We start from the raw sequence: 14,569 nt of genomic DNA on the forward strand, positions 1-14,569 counted from the left end.
GCCCGTGATTCCACAGAAAATATTTTTAATTGATCAAAGCAACCAGAGACAACTTTTCTTCACACCCTTATTCGCACGCCAATGGTGCATAGGGCACTGCATCATATAAACGCAGTGTTATCTTGATCGTTAACAAATAAAGGAAAGGTGATCAGCCCTCTGCTTGAGGTACCAGTCTAGGGTAGTATTGAATAAATATTACAGTGAAAAAATCACTTAAATTTATTTAACCCCCCCTGGAAATCGAACCCGGGACCTCCAGAATGGTAGTCAATCGTGCTGACTATAACAACGGAGGCGAAGGCGTACAATTCAAAACCTCTTCTTTCTTCTTCTTCATCTTATTGTAGGCCTTGTGGCCTGTTTTTAAGAGGGATTAGCCTCCTGCGATGTCGATTCCCAGCTATCAACCCATCTCTTTGGTGGTTTGCCCAGAGTCGTCTACCATGGGGTTGGCCGTATAGTGCGATGTGGGGGAGTCTGGATGGTTCCATTCTCCTCATATGCGCAGATCATTGTCTCCTTCGTTGCCTTCCCCACCTAACGACATCTTCGATTTTTTCGAGGTTGCTGTTTCCGAAAAAATCGTTCCACCACAGAATTTAAAACCGCCTTATTAAAATTATTTTTAGTGCCATTTTCAACTTATTTTGAATTCCCAATTTCGCATATCTAAATCCAGATTTCACGTTCATATTATCTATCAACTAAATTACTATTTTTATAAATCACTTGTTTGGTGCGGAGTACGCGTGAATGTATCGTTTTATTTACTTTTTTTTTATTATGTTGGCCCGCATGTACAATTTATTTCACTGTTAAATCTATGGTCTTTTCTATTGCTCGCGCACGGTGTCATTTTCGCCGATCCTCGCGTCGTGGGAATATTTTCCTTATTTTATTGTTTAACACAAGGCTTCCCACATTTACCTCTCATTATGTATTCAGGTGATGATTACAATGAGGTAAGGAATGAGGTGAAAAACAAAAATTTATTTTACCTCTCTGGGATTGTAATAAACAATTGTTGGTTATGGCACGTCAATTTCTTCCCGTATGACCGATTTTCTGTTTCAGCCGGGGTACGAATCCTACGATTATGAACCGCATACCGGAGATCCACAGTATGACTTGGAGTACGATCGTCAGTATTATCAGATGCCAGAAGTTGTAAGTGTCTTTAGTGAACAATATCTTAATTATACCTAAATGTAAAACATCTTGATAAATCATGGTCGTTCCCAGGTTGTTCCTATTTTAATATTTTACAGTCAACTGTCACATCATATATTGTGCGGTTCTTCCGTCGTTGGATAAACTAGATGGAGTTCTGTGTTTTTTTGTTTGTTTGTATTTTCGGAAATATGTGGGGTAGATGTGAAACTACAATACAAACAAGCCTATTTCTGATGTGACGCGAGCAGGCGCTACCGTTGTGTTATTAAGTAGATATCTGGAACGTAAGACTAATTGGCTTACTGTCGTAAAATTTGTAATAATTTCATAGTGCATCAATCCAAAATAGTGTTTTATGCGGCCACTAAGCCAACACTTTTCAGGATATTCTACTAAGATAAACCAATATTGCTTGACATTATGTAAAATAAGTATTCTGAAATAATTGGATGTCCTAGAGCCAATTTCTTAGGGAAATACATGGAGTTAGAACACTTTCCGATTTCAACCCAGACTGGCATAGTGATTCCACGAAAAAAGATGGACAAAGAAAGGAAAACAAATGTAGCACTAACGATTAATTTGACGTATGCTAATAAAGTCATCTTTTACAGGTTAAAAAGTTTTTGATATATTTTCAAAGTGTGATCAACGAAGGAGTGACTTTTGAGATTCTCAACTTGTACGAGAATACATTCCCCAAGTTGACTGAGCAATATTTCGAGAAGACTCCATGGCCTGAAGAAGAGGAAGTTGCCCCCCTTGTAGAGAATGACCAGGTACAGTCCGTTTATATTTATTTTACCTCTGATTTATTTATATTCGTATTTATTTTATTTTATTTTATGAATTTTACTTTACACATATTTATACATAATTATTTTATTTATGTTCATATTTATTTTACCTCTGATTTATATTTACAAAAAAAACATAACAACCACAGGTAAAATAACTGTAGATTTACAGTATGTGGAAGTTACCTTATAAACTAACTAACTAACTAACCGACCATCATGCTGCTTCACCGCAGGGGTAGGCAGAGAGAATAGAATGCCACACCACTCTGTCTTTGCAAACATTCTTCACCTCTTCCACGTTCATACATCTCCTTATACATACCCGCCGATTGTTACGACACCTAACCTGACCATTTTCAAGTATTTGGCAAACCTGATCGTGCCATGTTTTTCTCGGTTTAAAGGTTACCTTAAATATTTTTTATTAAATTCAAAATGACAATTGTTTTTTTTTAAATATCATACAATGCATTGTAACGGCAGCATTGTTGAAGGAAACACTGGCAAATTATTTTCCATAATTTTTCATTCATCATAGCAAGGAGTTAAATTATATAGAAATTTCGAATTATTTTTTGAAATACAAATAATGTGTATGACAGTTAAATATTTTAAGATATTCTGCTGAACTTAAAGGTCAAATATTTATTTTTGTTTTTGTAAGAAAAATAATTGCACTGAAAATCAAAGTGTATATACCGTTACGGATCTGGAATTTGAGAATTTCTTACGTAATAAGGGAAAAAATATTTATCAGGTACTGCTGTTATATTGGACACTAAATATTTTGTCCACCTCCGTACTGTAATGGTCAGCATGCTCTGCTATCATTCTGGAGGTCCTGGGTTCATTTCCCAGGGGGGGATCAAATAAATATATGTGATTTTTTCATTATAATTTCTTTTGAATATTACCTGATATAATATACTGTTACTACTAATATACTAATATACTGGTACCTGAAGCGGAGGGCTGATTACCTTTCCTTCATGTGTTAATAATCCAGATAACACTGCGTTTATATGATGCAGTGCCCTATGTACTATTAAGGTGGAGACTGACCGGAGCATTTCGTCATAACGTAACACGTTACGATGCGAGCATTCAGGAAGTCAGTACACTGAGCCGAGTGCTCCATCCATAGTTTCGGATGCTAGGTGATGCTCGCTGCGAGCGATGTTACGACGTTATGTTACGACGAAATGCTCCATCAGTCTCCACCTTTAGGTATACGGGTTTGAAGATGAAGAAGAAATATTTTATTATCGATTTGAAATAGTATCTCCAAAATATATTTTTATTTTAAATTTGTGTTGGCTAAATACATCAACCATAAAAATATCCATCATCGGTAAAACTTTACTAATTATAACTTTGTTCCATGAAAGTTCTGTCCGCCTCCGTGGTGTAATGGTCAGCGTGTTTAGCTACCGTGCTGGAGGTCCCGGGTTCGATTCCCACATTCGGGGGGTGAAAATAAATATTAGTGATTTTACACTGTAATTTTTGTCCGCCTCCGTAGTGTAATGGTCAGCACGCTCGGCTACCGTTCTGGAGGTCCCGGGTTCGATTCCCAGGGGGGGTCAAATAAATATAAGTGATTTTTTCTCTCTAATATTTATTCAATATTACCCTGGACTGGTACCTGAAGCGGAGGGCTGATCACCTTTCCTTCATGTGTTTACTATCAAGATAACACTGCGTTTATATGATGCAGTGTCCTATGCACCATTGGGGTGCGGATGAGGGTTTGAAAAAAAAAAAAGATTTTACCCTGTAATATTTATTAAATATTACCCTGGAATGGTTCCTGAAGCGCAAGAGTGATCACCTTGCCTTCATGTAAGTAATTATCAAGATAAAATTGTGTCAATTTGATGTAGTGCCCTATGCACCATTGGGTGCGGATAAGGGTTATAAGTAAGTATGAAAGCTAAGTGTATATGTAACACGGCCAGTCTTAATATTATAACTTAACATTTTGTCGCAGGTGTTCCTCATTTTGTACAAAGAGCTGTACTACCGCCACATCTACGCTCGCATCCCCGGGGGGCCTACGCTGGAGCAAAGATTCGAGTCCTTCTACAACTACTGCCACCTGTTCAACTACATAATGTCGGCCCAGAAGCCGGTGGCTCTGGAACTGCCCGACCAGTGGTTGTGGGAGCTGGTTGATGAGTTTGTCTACCAATTCCAGTCTTTTGCGCAGTACAGGTTCGTTTAAATTTTAAAAAATGCATCATTTACATAATTTTTGACACATAGATGAAGAAGAATATGGAAGTCTGGAAATTTTTGGCTCAATAAAAGCTTTCCTTATCCCACCGTAGAAGACTATTGTGAACTCGCGCATACTGTGTTACGAGTTTGATCAATATATCTAGAAGTTTCAGAAATTTGAGTAGTGTGGTTGTCAAATAAAATATGGAACAATTGCAAAATAAAGGAATGGGTAAATGATCAAGAGTTAATTTTATGAAAATTGTAGAATGTTTACATTCTTAATTTTTTTTTTGTGTCTATATTAGGTTAAAATCGTTAAAAACAATAAAAAATGTGTATCAAAAAAGAACTCTACCGACAAGTCACACAGCAAAAAAAAATGTTCTAAATATGTATAAATTGTGATTTGAATAAATATATACAAATAAATAAAAAAAATCATCAGTAGAATTGGTGAATGTTGCACATGTGTAAAGAGATCACTTAACCAAGCCTATGACGGTCGTAAGCCCTGTAAATTCCCAGACTTTTATATTCTTCTTCATCTATTTTGAGTTGTTAAAAAATAATGTAAAAAAGTAATTCATAAATGGAAATAATCCAGATTTGTGAACAAGTATTTGGACACACTGAAAATGTTGTAAATTCATTATTGATTACTTATTGTTGTATTCTAATGTGTAAAACTACGAGCAAACATGGATTCTCGATTGATCAAAATACAAAATTGAAAAATCAGTCAAAAGTTGAAGTTGGTTTGGTTTAGGTCAAGTTTAGCCCGGGACTTGTATAGAAATTTGTTTAGAAAAATGTTTATTATGATGTTCATCCAGTATTTTATTTTTTAAAAAAAAAATACTATTTTATGTTTATTTTAGGGCACGCCTGACCAAGAAGACACCAACTGAGATCGAAACCTTGAACAATGGCAACAAAGTTTGGAACGTGTTGTGCGTACTCAATGTACTGCACTCTCTTGTGGACAAATCTAACATTAAGATGCAGTTGGAGGTAATTCATATATAAAATAAAACGTTTCTTGTAACTCACCAGTTGAAATAAGACTGCTCAAACACCGCTCGGGTTAGTCAATAGAACAAATAACTAAATATATTTTGCTCAGACAAATCAATACCGAGAAGTCGAAATACGATTACCCGACCAGCACTCGGGCTCATCACTATAATTTAAACTCCTTGCCCGAGTCACACTCGAACTGGGAACTGTTTAAATGTTATGGTAGTAGTAACATAAACCAAGCTAGGACACAAAATGCCGAACCCTCTTCTAGTGGAACGGAAGGTCTGCTGATGACAGTCCACAGTCCGCCTTCTGAGGAGTTTTATGTGGTTTCCTCCCAGCAATGAGCAAATGCTGACAAGTTCCTCAACCTCCTGTTCCCAACACAGATTCAAATAAAAACATTTATTTAGTTGGAAGAAACAAAACTCCTCTTGATGATCTTTAAACCTTGTATGTACATAATAAGGAATGTAAATAATAATTGCAATTCCCATCTAAAAAAAATGATATGATAGTATCTGGATATTGATTGCGGATATGTATAAAAGATGTCCATTTTCAACAGGTGTACGCTTCCGGGGGTGATCCAGATTCTGTGGCCGGAGAGTTTGGTCGCCACTCCTTGTACAAGATGCTGGGCTACTTCTCCCTCGTGGGGCTGCTTCGCCTCCATTCCCTGCTTGGAGACTATTACCAGGCTATCAAGGTGGGATTATATTTAATTGAATGCAATGTCGACTGGCTACTTTGTTATTATTGGTGTCATTGCATAATAGATTTTTGTTACGATGTTGGTACACTATCGATAACATTCTTATTGAAATCTGTAGCGAGCTAGGGAGATATTAAGGTTTAAACTTTAGATATTTGAATTAAAACGAAAAACGTGAGATCGAATTTACGCGCAACATGTTCACGCACCGATCCCAAAAAAGATGGACAAAAGCACAAGCCAATCGTCTTTTTAAAACGCTAACTCACGTGCCGGGCGGTAAAATTCCGTGTAATTCCGTGTAATGGACAAACACCTTTAGGGCCTCAAATGTATGTTATATAGGATTCATCATTCGTTGTTTTGTCAGGTTTTGGAGAACATGGAGCTGCACAAGAAGTCGCAGTACTCGCATGTGCCGGCGTGCCAGATCTCCACCTCGTACTACGTGGGTTTTGCGTACACCATGATGCGGCGCTACTCGGACGCCATCCGCACCGTCAGCTCCGCGCTGCTGTACGTGCAGCGCACCAACAAGTTGTTCACGGCGCGCTCCTACCAGAACGACCAGATCAACAAGCAAACCGACCAGATGTACCACCTGCTGGCCATCTGCCTGGTGCTCCACCCGCAGTGCGTCGATGAATCCATTCAGCAGGTAATTAATGCATCTTTTTAAACTTCCAAAATCGTAAAATCAAACCTTTATTATTAGCGTACAGAAAGATCTGAATCCTGGAATTGACTCGGGATAAAAAAATTAAACAAAATACAGTGGAACCTCTCATAACGAGAACACAAAATGAGGAAATAAAGTGAAAATGTTGCTCCCTTAACGAGCGACATTTCACATAACGAGTTACAGAGAAAGGGCAAGTCCCTTTTTCATGACATTCACTTGTGAGCCGGGACTTCTGCGCCAGTCAAAACAAAAACTGTTTCGCTTAACAAGTAAGATTCTGGAACGAATTATGCTCATTATTATAGGTTCCACTGTATACCATAACCTTATGAATGATGTACTTAATATTTTTGTTCTTGTTTTTATAGCCATCTTATTTTGTATGTTAAACCTTTTTTTTACAACCATAAAGGTGCGGACTGACCGGAGCATTTCGTCGTAACGTAAAATTCGCGGTGAGCATCCGAAATCGGTTGAAGTACTCGGAAGGAGCTTGGCTCACTGTACTGATTATACGAATGATCGCATTATAACGTGTTACGTTACGACGAAATGGCTCCGGTCAGTCCCCACCATTATGGATACAAATTTTTTATAGATTTAACATTTATGCCACAAAGCAATGCAACCAGTTTTTTGCAAACCATTAATTGATTTGGTACGAATTTCAATGAAGTTAGTAATTTAAATTGTGTAGGTACTGAGGGACAAGAATTACCATGAGAAGATGTACAAGATGCAGTGTGGAGACATGAACGAGTTTGAGAGTTGTTTCTCGTTCGCCTGTCCCAAGTTCCTGTCTCCGTGTCCGCCAGATCCTGACGCGCCCATCGATGACTACGGAAAGGATGCCACTAAGCATCAGACCCAAGTCTTCATGGATGAAGTATGATTTTTATATTGTAGATACCTAATACATACATATACATTTAGCATCCACATATCCGCCTCCATAGTGTTGTGGTTAGCGCGCTAGTATACCATGTTTGAGGTCCTGGGTACAATTCCCAGGAGGGTGAAAATAATAACATATTAGTGATTTTTCAGTCTAATATTTATTTTATATCACCCTGGACTGGTACCTGAAGCGCAAGACTGATCACCTTTCCTTGGTGTATTTAGCGATCAAGGTAACACTGCTTCTATACGATACAGTGCCTTATCCAGCCTTGGGGCTAGGAAAGGACATATGGCATAAAATTTTTGTAAAAGCTTGACACAACACGCTTACTCCTTTCAAGAACGTCATAAATAAAAAAACTTGATTTTCACGAGAACGTTTTTAAAGTTTAAAAATATAATACAATGTATTAAAAATATATATCAAGCCACTTACTGAACTTTTTACTGTGCAACAGATCCTTTTTAGTAAAACCTGAAGGTTTTTTCTCCATTTAAAAAATATTTAGTATATTTAAAAAAATAATTAAACAATACCTTTTCTTCAAAATGCAAAAACAACCCTTTCTGCCCTGTAGCGGGTAAATATTATGTTAAAAATATGCCGCTTTTGCTGGGATATAGTACATTTTCTGGGCATTCCGAAAACATGCACAACTGAAAATTGACGATTTTTTATTTATGATGTTCTTGAAAGGAGTGAGCAAACTGTATCAGAATATCTGGTTGCATAATGCAATGGTTACCATGCACCTATGATTCGAAGTTAAATTACCAATGGGATTAATGATTATGTTTGTCTCTACATGTGTTACATGTCGGCAGTTGTAGTATTCAGGAGGCAATATATTGGTAATTCTGTTTTAAATTTGCAGGTCCAACAGCAGAACAAGCTGCCCACCATCCGCTCCTACCTGAAGCTGTACACGACGCTGCCGCTCTCCAAGCTGGCCACCTTTATGTCGGTGGAGCAGCGCGGGGACAAGTGGGACCTGGAGAAGGAGATGGCGGCGCTGACGATCCACCTGCTTTGTTTCAAGCACAAGATGAAGAACGTGGTCTGGAGCAAAGGTGCCAGTGGGCTCGATGGCAACTTTCAATCTGGATCGGAGGTAACTCTAAACTAAATAAATTACTAGATTCTTTTCAATTGTGAATCATCCCTTCAAGTGAATTCTGAATTCAAGTGAAAATCAATTACAATCCCTTCAAATGAAAACTTATGTGTTTTCCTTTCAGTCTGTAATAAAACCACCTATGTGTATATTTTATTTTTGTTCACCTAATGTGAATTTATTTTGTTTTGTCTGAATTCATTGCAAATATATGTATGTATTCACTCCGTTGTATTTTATTTTGAAAAATATTAGGATAGAAAGGTTGGATTTCTCAAATTGCATTCATCAAACGAAAAGTGCTACAAAAAAATATTCACTCATTTTATGTCCTCATAGCTTCATTGTTTTTGTTCACTTAGTTGGTTTTTTATTTTTCATTTATTGATTTGTATAAATTTTAATTTTAATGTAGCACTTTTTTCCATCTCTTTTTTAAAAAAGTTTTTTCTTGTTTAATATTTTTAAAATTCCATGTGAAAGTTCACTCAAATAAAATTCCGGACTCAACTTTCAATAATTATAACTAAATTTGAAATGATAACTATAAATTGAAATGTTTTAAAGTAATGTTTACTTTTTCAGTTGGACTTTTACATTGATAATGACATGATCCACATTGCAGACACCAAAGTGTCGCATCGTTTTGGAGACTTCTTCATCAGAAAAATTCTCAAATTTGAAGAAGTGAATAGGAAGCTGCATCACCTCAAGATTTAATAAAAAATGTTATTTTCCATCATTACTAATGTGGCTATAATAGCTCATATTTTCCAACATTACTAATGTGGCTATAATAACTCATATGATGTATCTATGAATTTGTAATACTGCCCAAGTAAATTTTAAAGAAAAATAAACTTAGTTTTATTTACACTGTTATAGCTTTAGCAGCTATAGACATTGCAGTATTATACAATATTATTTCTATGTAATTTTTATCTCCATTGTGTCGATTTCTGTGGATTTTCACATTGTTTGGGGTTGTACGAGTATACATAACATGTTAAAGAAGCACAGATAGAATAGTAGGTTCTTTTTTATTTAATATTAAAACTTTAGTAACATATTTTTAAAAGCATATCTTATACTTTGACAACATATTTAGGAGCTCTCCTGGGAGGCTTCCTGTAAGATCTTTTCTTGAGGGTAACTTCTGGTTTGATAAAAGTATCTGGCTGGTTCACTCGGAACTGTGTCCATGGATGGTCAGGTTCTTGTCGCTTTAAGGCTGCAATATCTTCCATCCACATTCTTGATAATTTCAAAAATGACTTACAATCTTCCAATACTTTATCTTCTTGATCCTATAAATAAATAATGGAATTAAGTAATTGTTTGTTTTATTTCAAAAGGGTTTTCATTAAAAAAAATATAGCTCTACTGGTGACATACAAGCAATTGAAATTATAAAAAGTTATACTTTAAAATAACTATCCAGGGCTTAAGAAAAAAATACCAGATAATCTTCACAAAAGAGAACTATAGTAATGATTTAATGGTTTAATGATATTTTGAAATTTATCAAGACCCAAATTTGAAAAATAATTTATCTTCCATATATGTATGTACAAACTAACACATATGCAATGATATTTCAAAGGTAATTCATTTTCTGTTGACAAAATAACAAAGGCAGTCAGTAAAATCTGTGATTTTAGTGTTTTCTTTTCTGGTTACATTGGAAAAAAATTCTCTATTATAAAGGAAGGCAAAATATATTTTTTCCAAAATAGCAAATTGTGGCATTTTTTTTATTAAAATGTAAAAACCAATTTTAAAAATATGAAAACTATCTTTAGAAATGCGAAAAAATGGTCCAAAATGATGCTAAAATATTTGAAAGAAATAACAGTGAAATATCAATGATAAAATGGTGAAAGGTAAAAAAACATTGACCCACTAAGAATTCAACTGGCAACATGAGGTATAATAGTCAAATGCTCTAACAATAACCTGGTTATTATTACTTTAAATAAAAGCAAATGGACATTTCTAACGCTAGAATCATAGGTGTCTTTTTCGAATCTGAAAATGTTGACGATTTTTGTACCATTTTTGGATAGAGTTTAATTTTTTTGCATTGTGGTCCTTTGCCATTTAACCAGCGATATGTAGTAAGTCAGTGAAATTAGATTTATTATAACAAAATTTTAAATTAAGTCTTAATCATTTGCAAGTGAAGAGTTTATGGCATAAGAAATATCAATGAATAAACTGTACATATTTGGATGCCCTTAAAATATAAAATATATTCACCTGACGTTTTGATATTATATGGCTTTTTTTGACAAATTTCTTCAATGTGGTTAAAAATAACTCATTCACAGAGATTTTTGCATGTTTGACATATTCCAGAACAAATAACACATATTCAATATCATTTTTTGATGTGGCTTGTCTCAATAATGTTCCCATTATTTCTGAATTCACCCTAAAAAAACATGGAATATAAAATATGTATAACTTTCACTAAAAATTTACAGTGTGTTATTAGACAATTAATAGAATTTTAAAAATAAATAAATTTAGGTATTAATAATAATATTTAATATTGCAACAAACCCGTGATTTTATTTTGGCTTTTTACTATCTGTAATATGTTGGTATAGTAAAATTCTTTTGTATGACTATAAGAGATTACCTTATATTTTAATTAGCAATTAATTACCTTAAACTTTGGCTACTCATCTCTTTCAATAACTCTTCAGCGCTATCCTTAGTATCACAACATAATGATAATACTCCGTAAGTGATAATATCTGGCACCACTAAAGGTTTAAATTCCCAGAATCGTTTCTGCTTCCGTAATCTGTTTTCCCTATCTATTAATTTTTTGACTGCCTAAAAATTATAATGAAAAATATATCAGTACATATTCAGTTTAAATGTTAATAATTTTTAGATTGCAATGAAAAAAAAAACAATTAGACCTTAGTCAAACATACTAAAAGGGACTTTTGTAAAATTGAGGAATATGTTTGAAATATTTTAAGGGCATTTTTACGATTCTAATGATGTTAATGCATAAAAACTATGTTTTCATTTATAGTTGGTTTTCTGCTTTAAAAGAGGGAATATTTTAAATGTCTCGCCATTAAATTATTGTCGTAAGATATCTTGATCATTAGCTACTTACTCCTATCCATGGCAATCTACTTGTGACTTGAAAAAATCTGGAATTATGCAGAAAGGAACCAGTCTGCACTCGATTCGGAGACAATAAAGTTTTAAGTTTAAAATGTAATGGAACTTATCAATAAATATTAAAGATTTTATTAGCTTTGTTGGATTAAAAAGCGGGACTGGTCTGTTTCTAATATGAAAAAGAGCACAAGAAAATCCTATTTTTTCTATCTATATTTATATTGTTTCACATATAAAAATGTACAAAGTCTAACATAATAATTTATGTAATGATAAATATTAACATTTTATTTGCATACTATCGTAGTCCTCAGTGATTACTAGCTGACACTTATATCTCTCTTTCATATATTTTTTGCATTTCAATTTTAAAATTGCAAGTAATATTCCTTTTTTGTCATCTTAATTTATTTTTTCTAATTTTTGGACTGGTTTATTTCTGCATAAGGCCCATGCGTTGTCAATAAGTGTGACATCATGAAATCACAGGGCACTTAAATATTATTTTGTAAATAATTTTAAAATATCATTATTTTAAACACATTAGGAAATTCCAATTAACTAACTTTAATGAAAAAAATCTGTGCATTTTTTACTAACCTTGGCAGATTCGTAATCAAATCTATAACAACGCTTTTTTATTAACATGTTAAAAAAACTTATGTCAGGTTTTATATTATTTTCTCTCATAACATCCAATAGGTGATATTCTGCTTCCAAAGTATCCGGTTGGACTGCTAATAACTGTGTGACAGTCTTAATATCAGGTATGACTTTATACAAAGCCATTTCATCAAAAAACCCTTTAACGCCTCCTGTCATGATCAATCTATCATTTGGCGTGTCTATTCGTTTGATGGATACAACGGCGTCCATACTCGGGCAACGGGATAAAAAATTAGGGTTTTGATTACTAACAATCGGCAATGTACTTTGTTTGGTATTAACATCCAATGGATGACCAATTTGACTACTCGATTCGTTAAGCGATCCCATGACATTAGTTTGGGGTGCGTTAATCAACAAGTTTGAAGTGCTGGTCAATAACTCATTTACAACATCTTGCGCAGTGTCGTGTTCTCCGAAGCCACATTCCTTAATGCATCTCAGCATTAGATTAAATGAATATATATTTGGTTTCTCTCTTTTACTTAACATTTTCCTCCATACGATTAAAGCATGCCTGAATCCAGCTTCTCGATCGGAGATACAAGATTGAAGGAGGAAATTGAAAGTGTGTACTCTAATTTTAATGTTTTTGCTACACATTTCATCCACAATTTGGAAGGCAGTTCTCAAGTCTCCGCAACGACCGTAACATTTTATTATAGAGTTGTAATTTGTGAGATTCGGTTCTACTCCTTTCAGCAGCATGGTTTCTCGCAAGAGATTGGCTCTCATTAGCCCGTCTTCCTTCCACGGACTATTGGCACAGGCATTGAACAAAGATGTGTAAATACCACCACCAACTTTTAATCCACGCTTTTTCATATCGTTAAAAAGCATAAATGCTTTTTTAGTATAGCCGACTTCTGCGCAAGCCCCTATTGCCAGAGCGTAAATATAACTAACCGGTTTCACTCTGTCTTCTTTTAACATTCTCACTTCTAAGACGTCTAAAGCTTCTTTGATTCGTTTATTTTTAATGTGGTCTATAATTATATCAGAATATTGTTTCGTACTTAGTCGTTGAGAACGCAGTGGAACGTTTTGCAAAAATTCTTCCTCCTTTTTATCGCCTTCATCATGTTCATATTTTTCAGTAAATATTTTATTATTTCGGGCTATGAGACCAAAACTGTCGGGCTCGTCAATATATACTAGATCATTCGTTTCATCTTTTATATTAGATTCTGAATGATGAGTGCGTAATTTACGATCTTTGAACTCGAATTTTTTCGAATTTCGTGTATCTACTTGGGTATCTGAATATTTTTTTGGTGTATCAAATTTCGGAATAATTTTGGTGCAATAAAGACTTTCACTAATTAGTGCTTTGTTGACCCGTAATAATTTAAGGGGTTGATCTATATGGATTAAATTACTATTTAAAAAGTTTGAATTTGAAAAGTAAATAACATTACTTATCTTTTTTGAGAAAAATAACCACATTTTCAAAGTAAATATTAATCATAACCTCAAATAAACATACCGAAACTTTAATCACAAATTTGTATGAATAATCTGCTGTCAAATCAGTTCAAAGACAAAGTGTGTAAAAAGGCTGGGCGTAAATTGAGTCGTACACAATTTTTGGAATAATAAAAATTTCGTTTTTTCAAATTTCAATCCGGGTACCCGAAAAAGTGTATGCTTTATAAACGTGAGTATTTATTATTAAATGTAGCCAATACGGAGTATCGAATAATTATCCGTACACTCTACCCCTGGGGTGGGCTGCCAATTTTTTAACAAGGGGCTCGCGGGTAGTGGGGGAAGGGGTATGGAGGAGGGGGAGATGTATAATTTTGTTTCAACTATCCAAAATACAAAGTAATTAAAAATAATTTTAAAAAAAACTTAATTTGCACATCAAACGACAAAATATAGATTTGACTTATTTTTTTTAGTACCAAATTGATCAGAGAATATTGATTTCTCTTAATTTAACATGGGACTCCGGGCCCCCTGCAGCCCACCGCTGCTCTACCCCACACTCGTGTGAAGGACCCCATTTTCTTCTTCTTTTCAACGCCTCCTTGATAAATCCACAATGATCGATATGGTGTTAGCTTACCTGGTTAGGTACAGGATGAAATCTATGGTTGTTGCCAGAATCGCGGTTGACACC

General features: G+C 34.7%; 2 protein-coding genes across 3 annotated transcripts; one reads left to right on the forward strand and one right to left on the reverse strand.

Annotated features, from left to right (window-relative positions):
• The first annotated feature begins 820 nt into the window (after positions 1-820).
• Positions 821-9,491, forward strand: eIF3l (eukaryotic translation initiation factor 3 subunit l). Of its 2 annotated transcripts, none has more exons than XM_088275216.1 (10): positions 821-977; positions 1,078-1,170; positions 1,791-1,955; positions 3,967-4,190; positions 5,078-5,210; positions 5,788-5,928; positions 6,305-6,592; positions 7,314-7,502; positions 8,392-8,628; positions 9,217-9,491. In XM_088275216.1, exons 1-10 carry the CDS (start codon positions 939-941, stop codon positions 9,349-9,351), a joined length of 1,644 nt encoding a protein of 547 aa, XP_088131342.1. In that variant the 5' UTR covers positions 821-938; the 3' UTR covers positions 9,352-9,491. The 2 variants fall into 2 exon arrangements, with proteins under 2 accessions (XP_088131342.1, XP_088131351.1); XM_088275225.1 differs by having other exon boundaries at positions 821-965.
• Positions 9,492-9,578: 87 nt separating this feature from the next.
• On the reverse strand, positions 9,579-13,959 carry LOC148312683 (pentatricopeptide repeat-containing protein 1, mitochondrial). The gene is made up of 4 exons (XM_088275209.1): positions 12,379-13,959; positions 11,303-11,475; positions 10,891-11,065; positions 9,579-9,938 (listed from the first exon to the last, which is right to left on the reverse strand). The coding sequence occupies exons 1-4, from the start codon at positions 13,888-13,890 to the stop codon at positions 9,717-9,719; spliced, it is 2,082 nt and encodes a 693-aa protein (XP_088131335.1). The 5' UTR covers positions 13,891-13,959; the 3' UTR covers positions 9,579-9,716.
• Between the last annotated feature and the right edge of the window lie 610 nt (positions 13,960-14,569).

Source organism: Brachycentrus maculatus, unplaced genomic scaffold (assembly GCF_059751285.1).
Source record: "Brachycentrus maculatus isolate JH-2025_06_01 unplaced genomic scaffold, ASM5975128v1 h1tg000036l, whole genome shotgun sequence".
Lineage (NCBI taxonomy): Eukaryota > Metazoa > Arthropoda > Insecta > Trichoptera > Brachycentridae > Brachycentrus > Brachycentrus maculatus.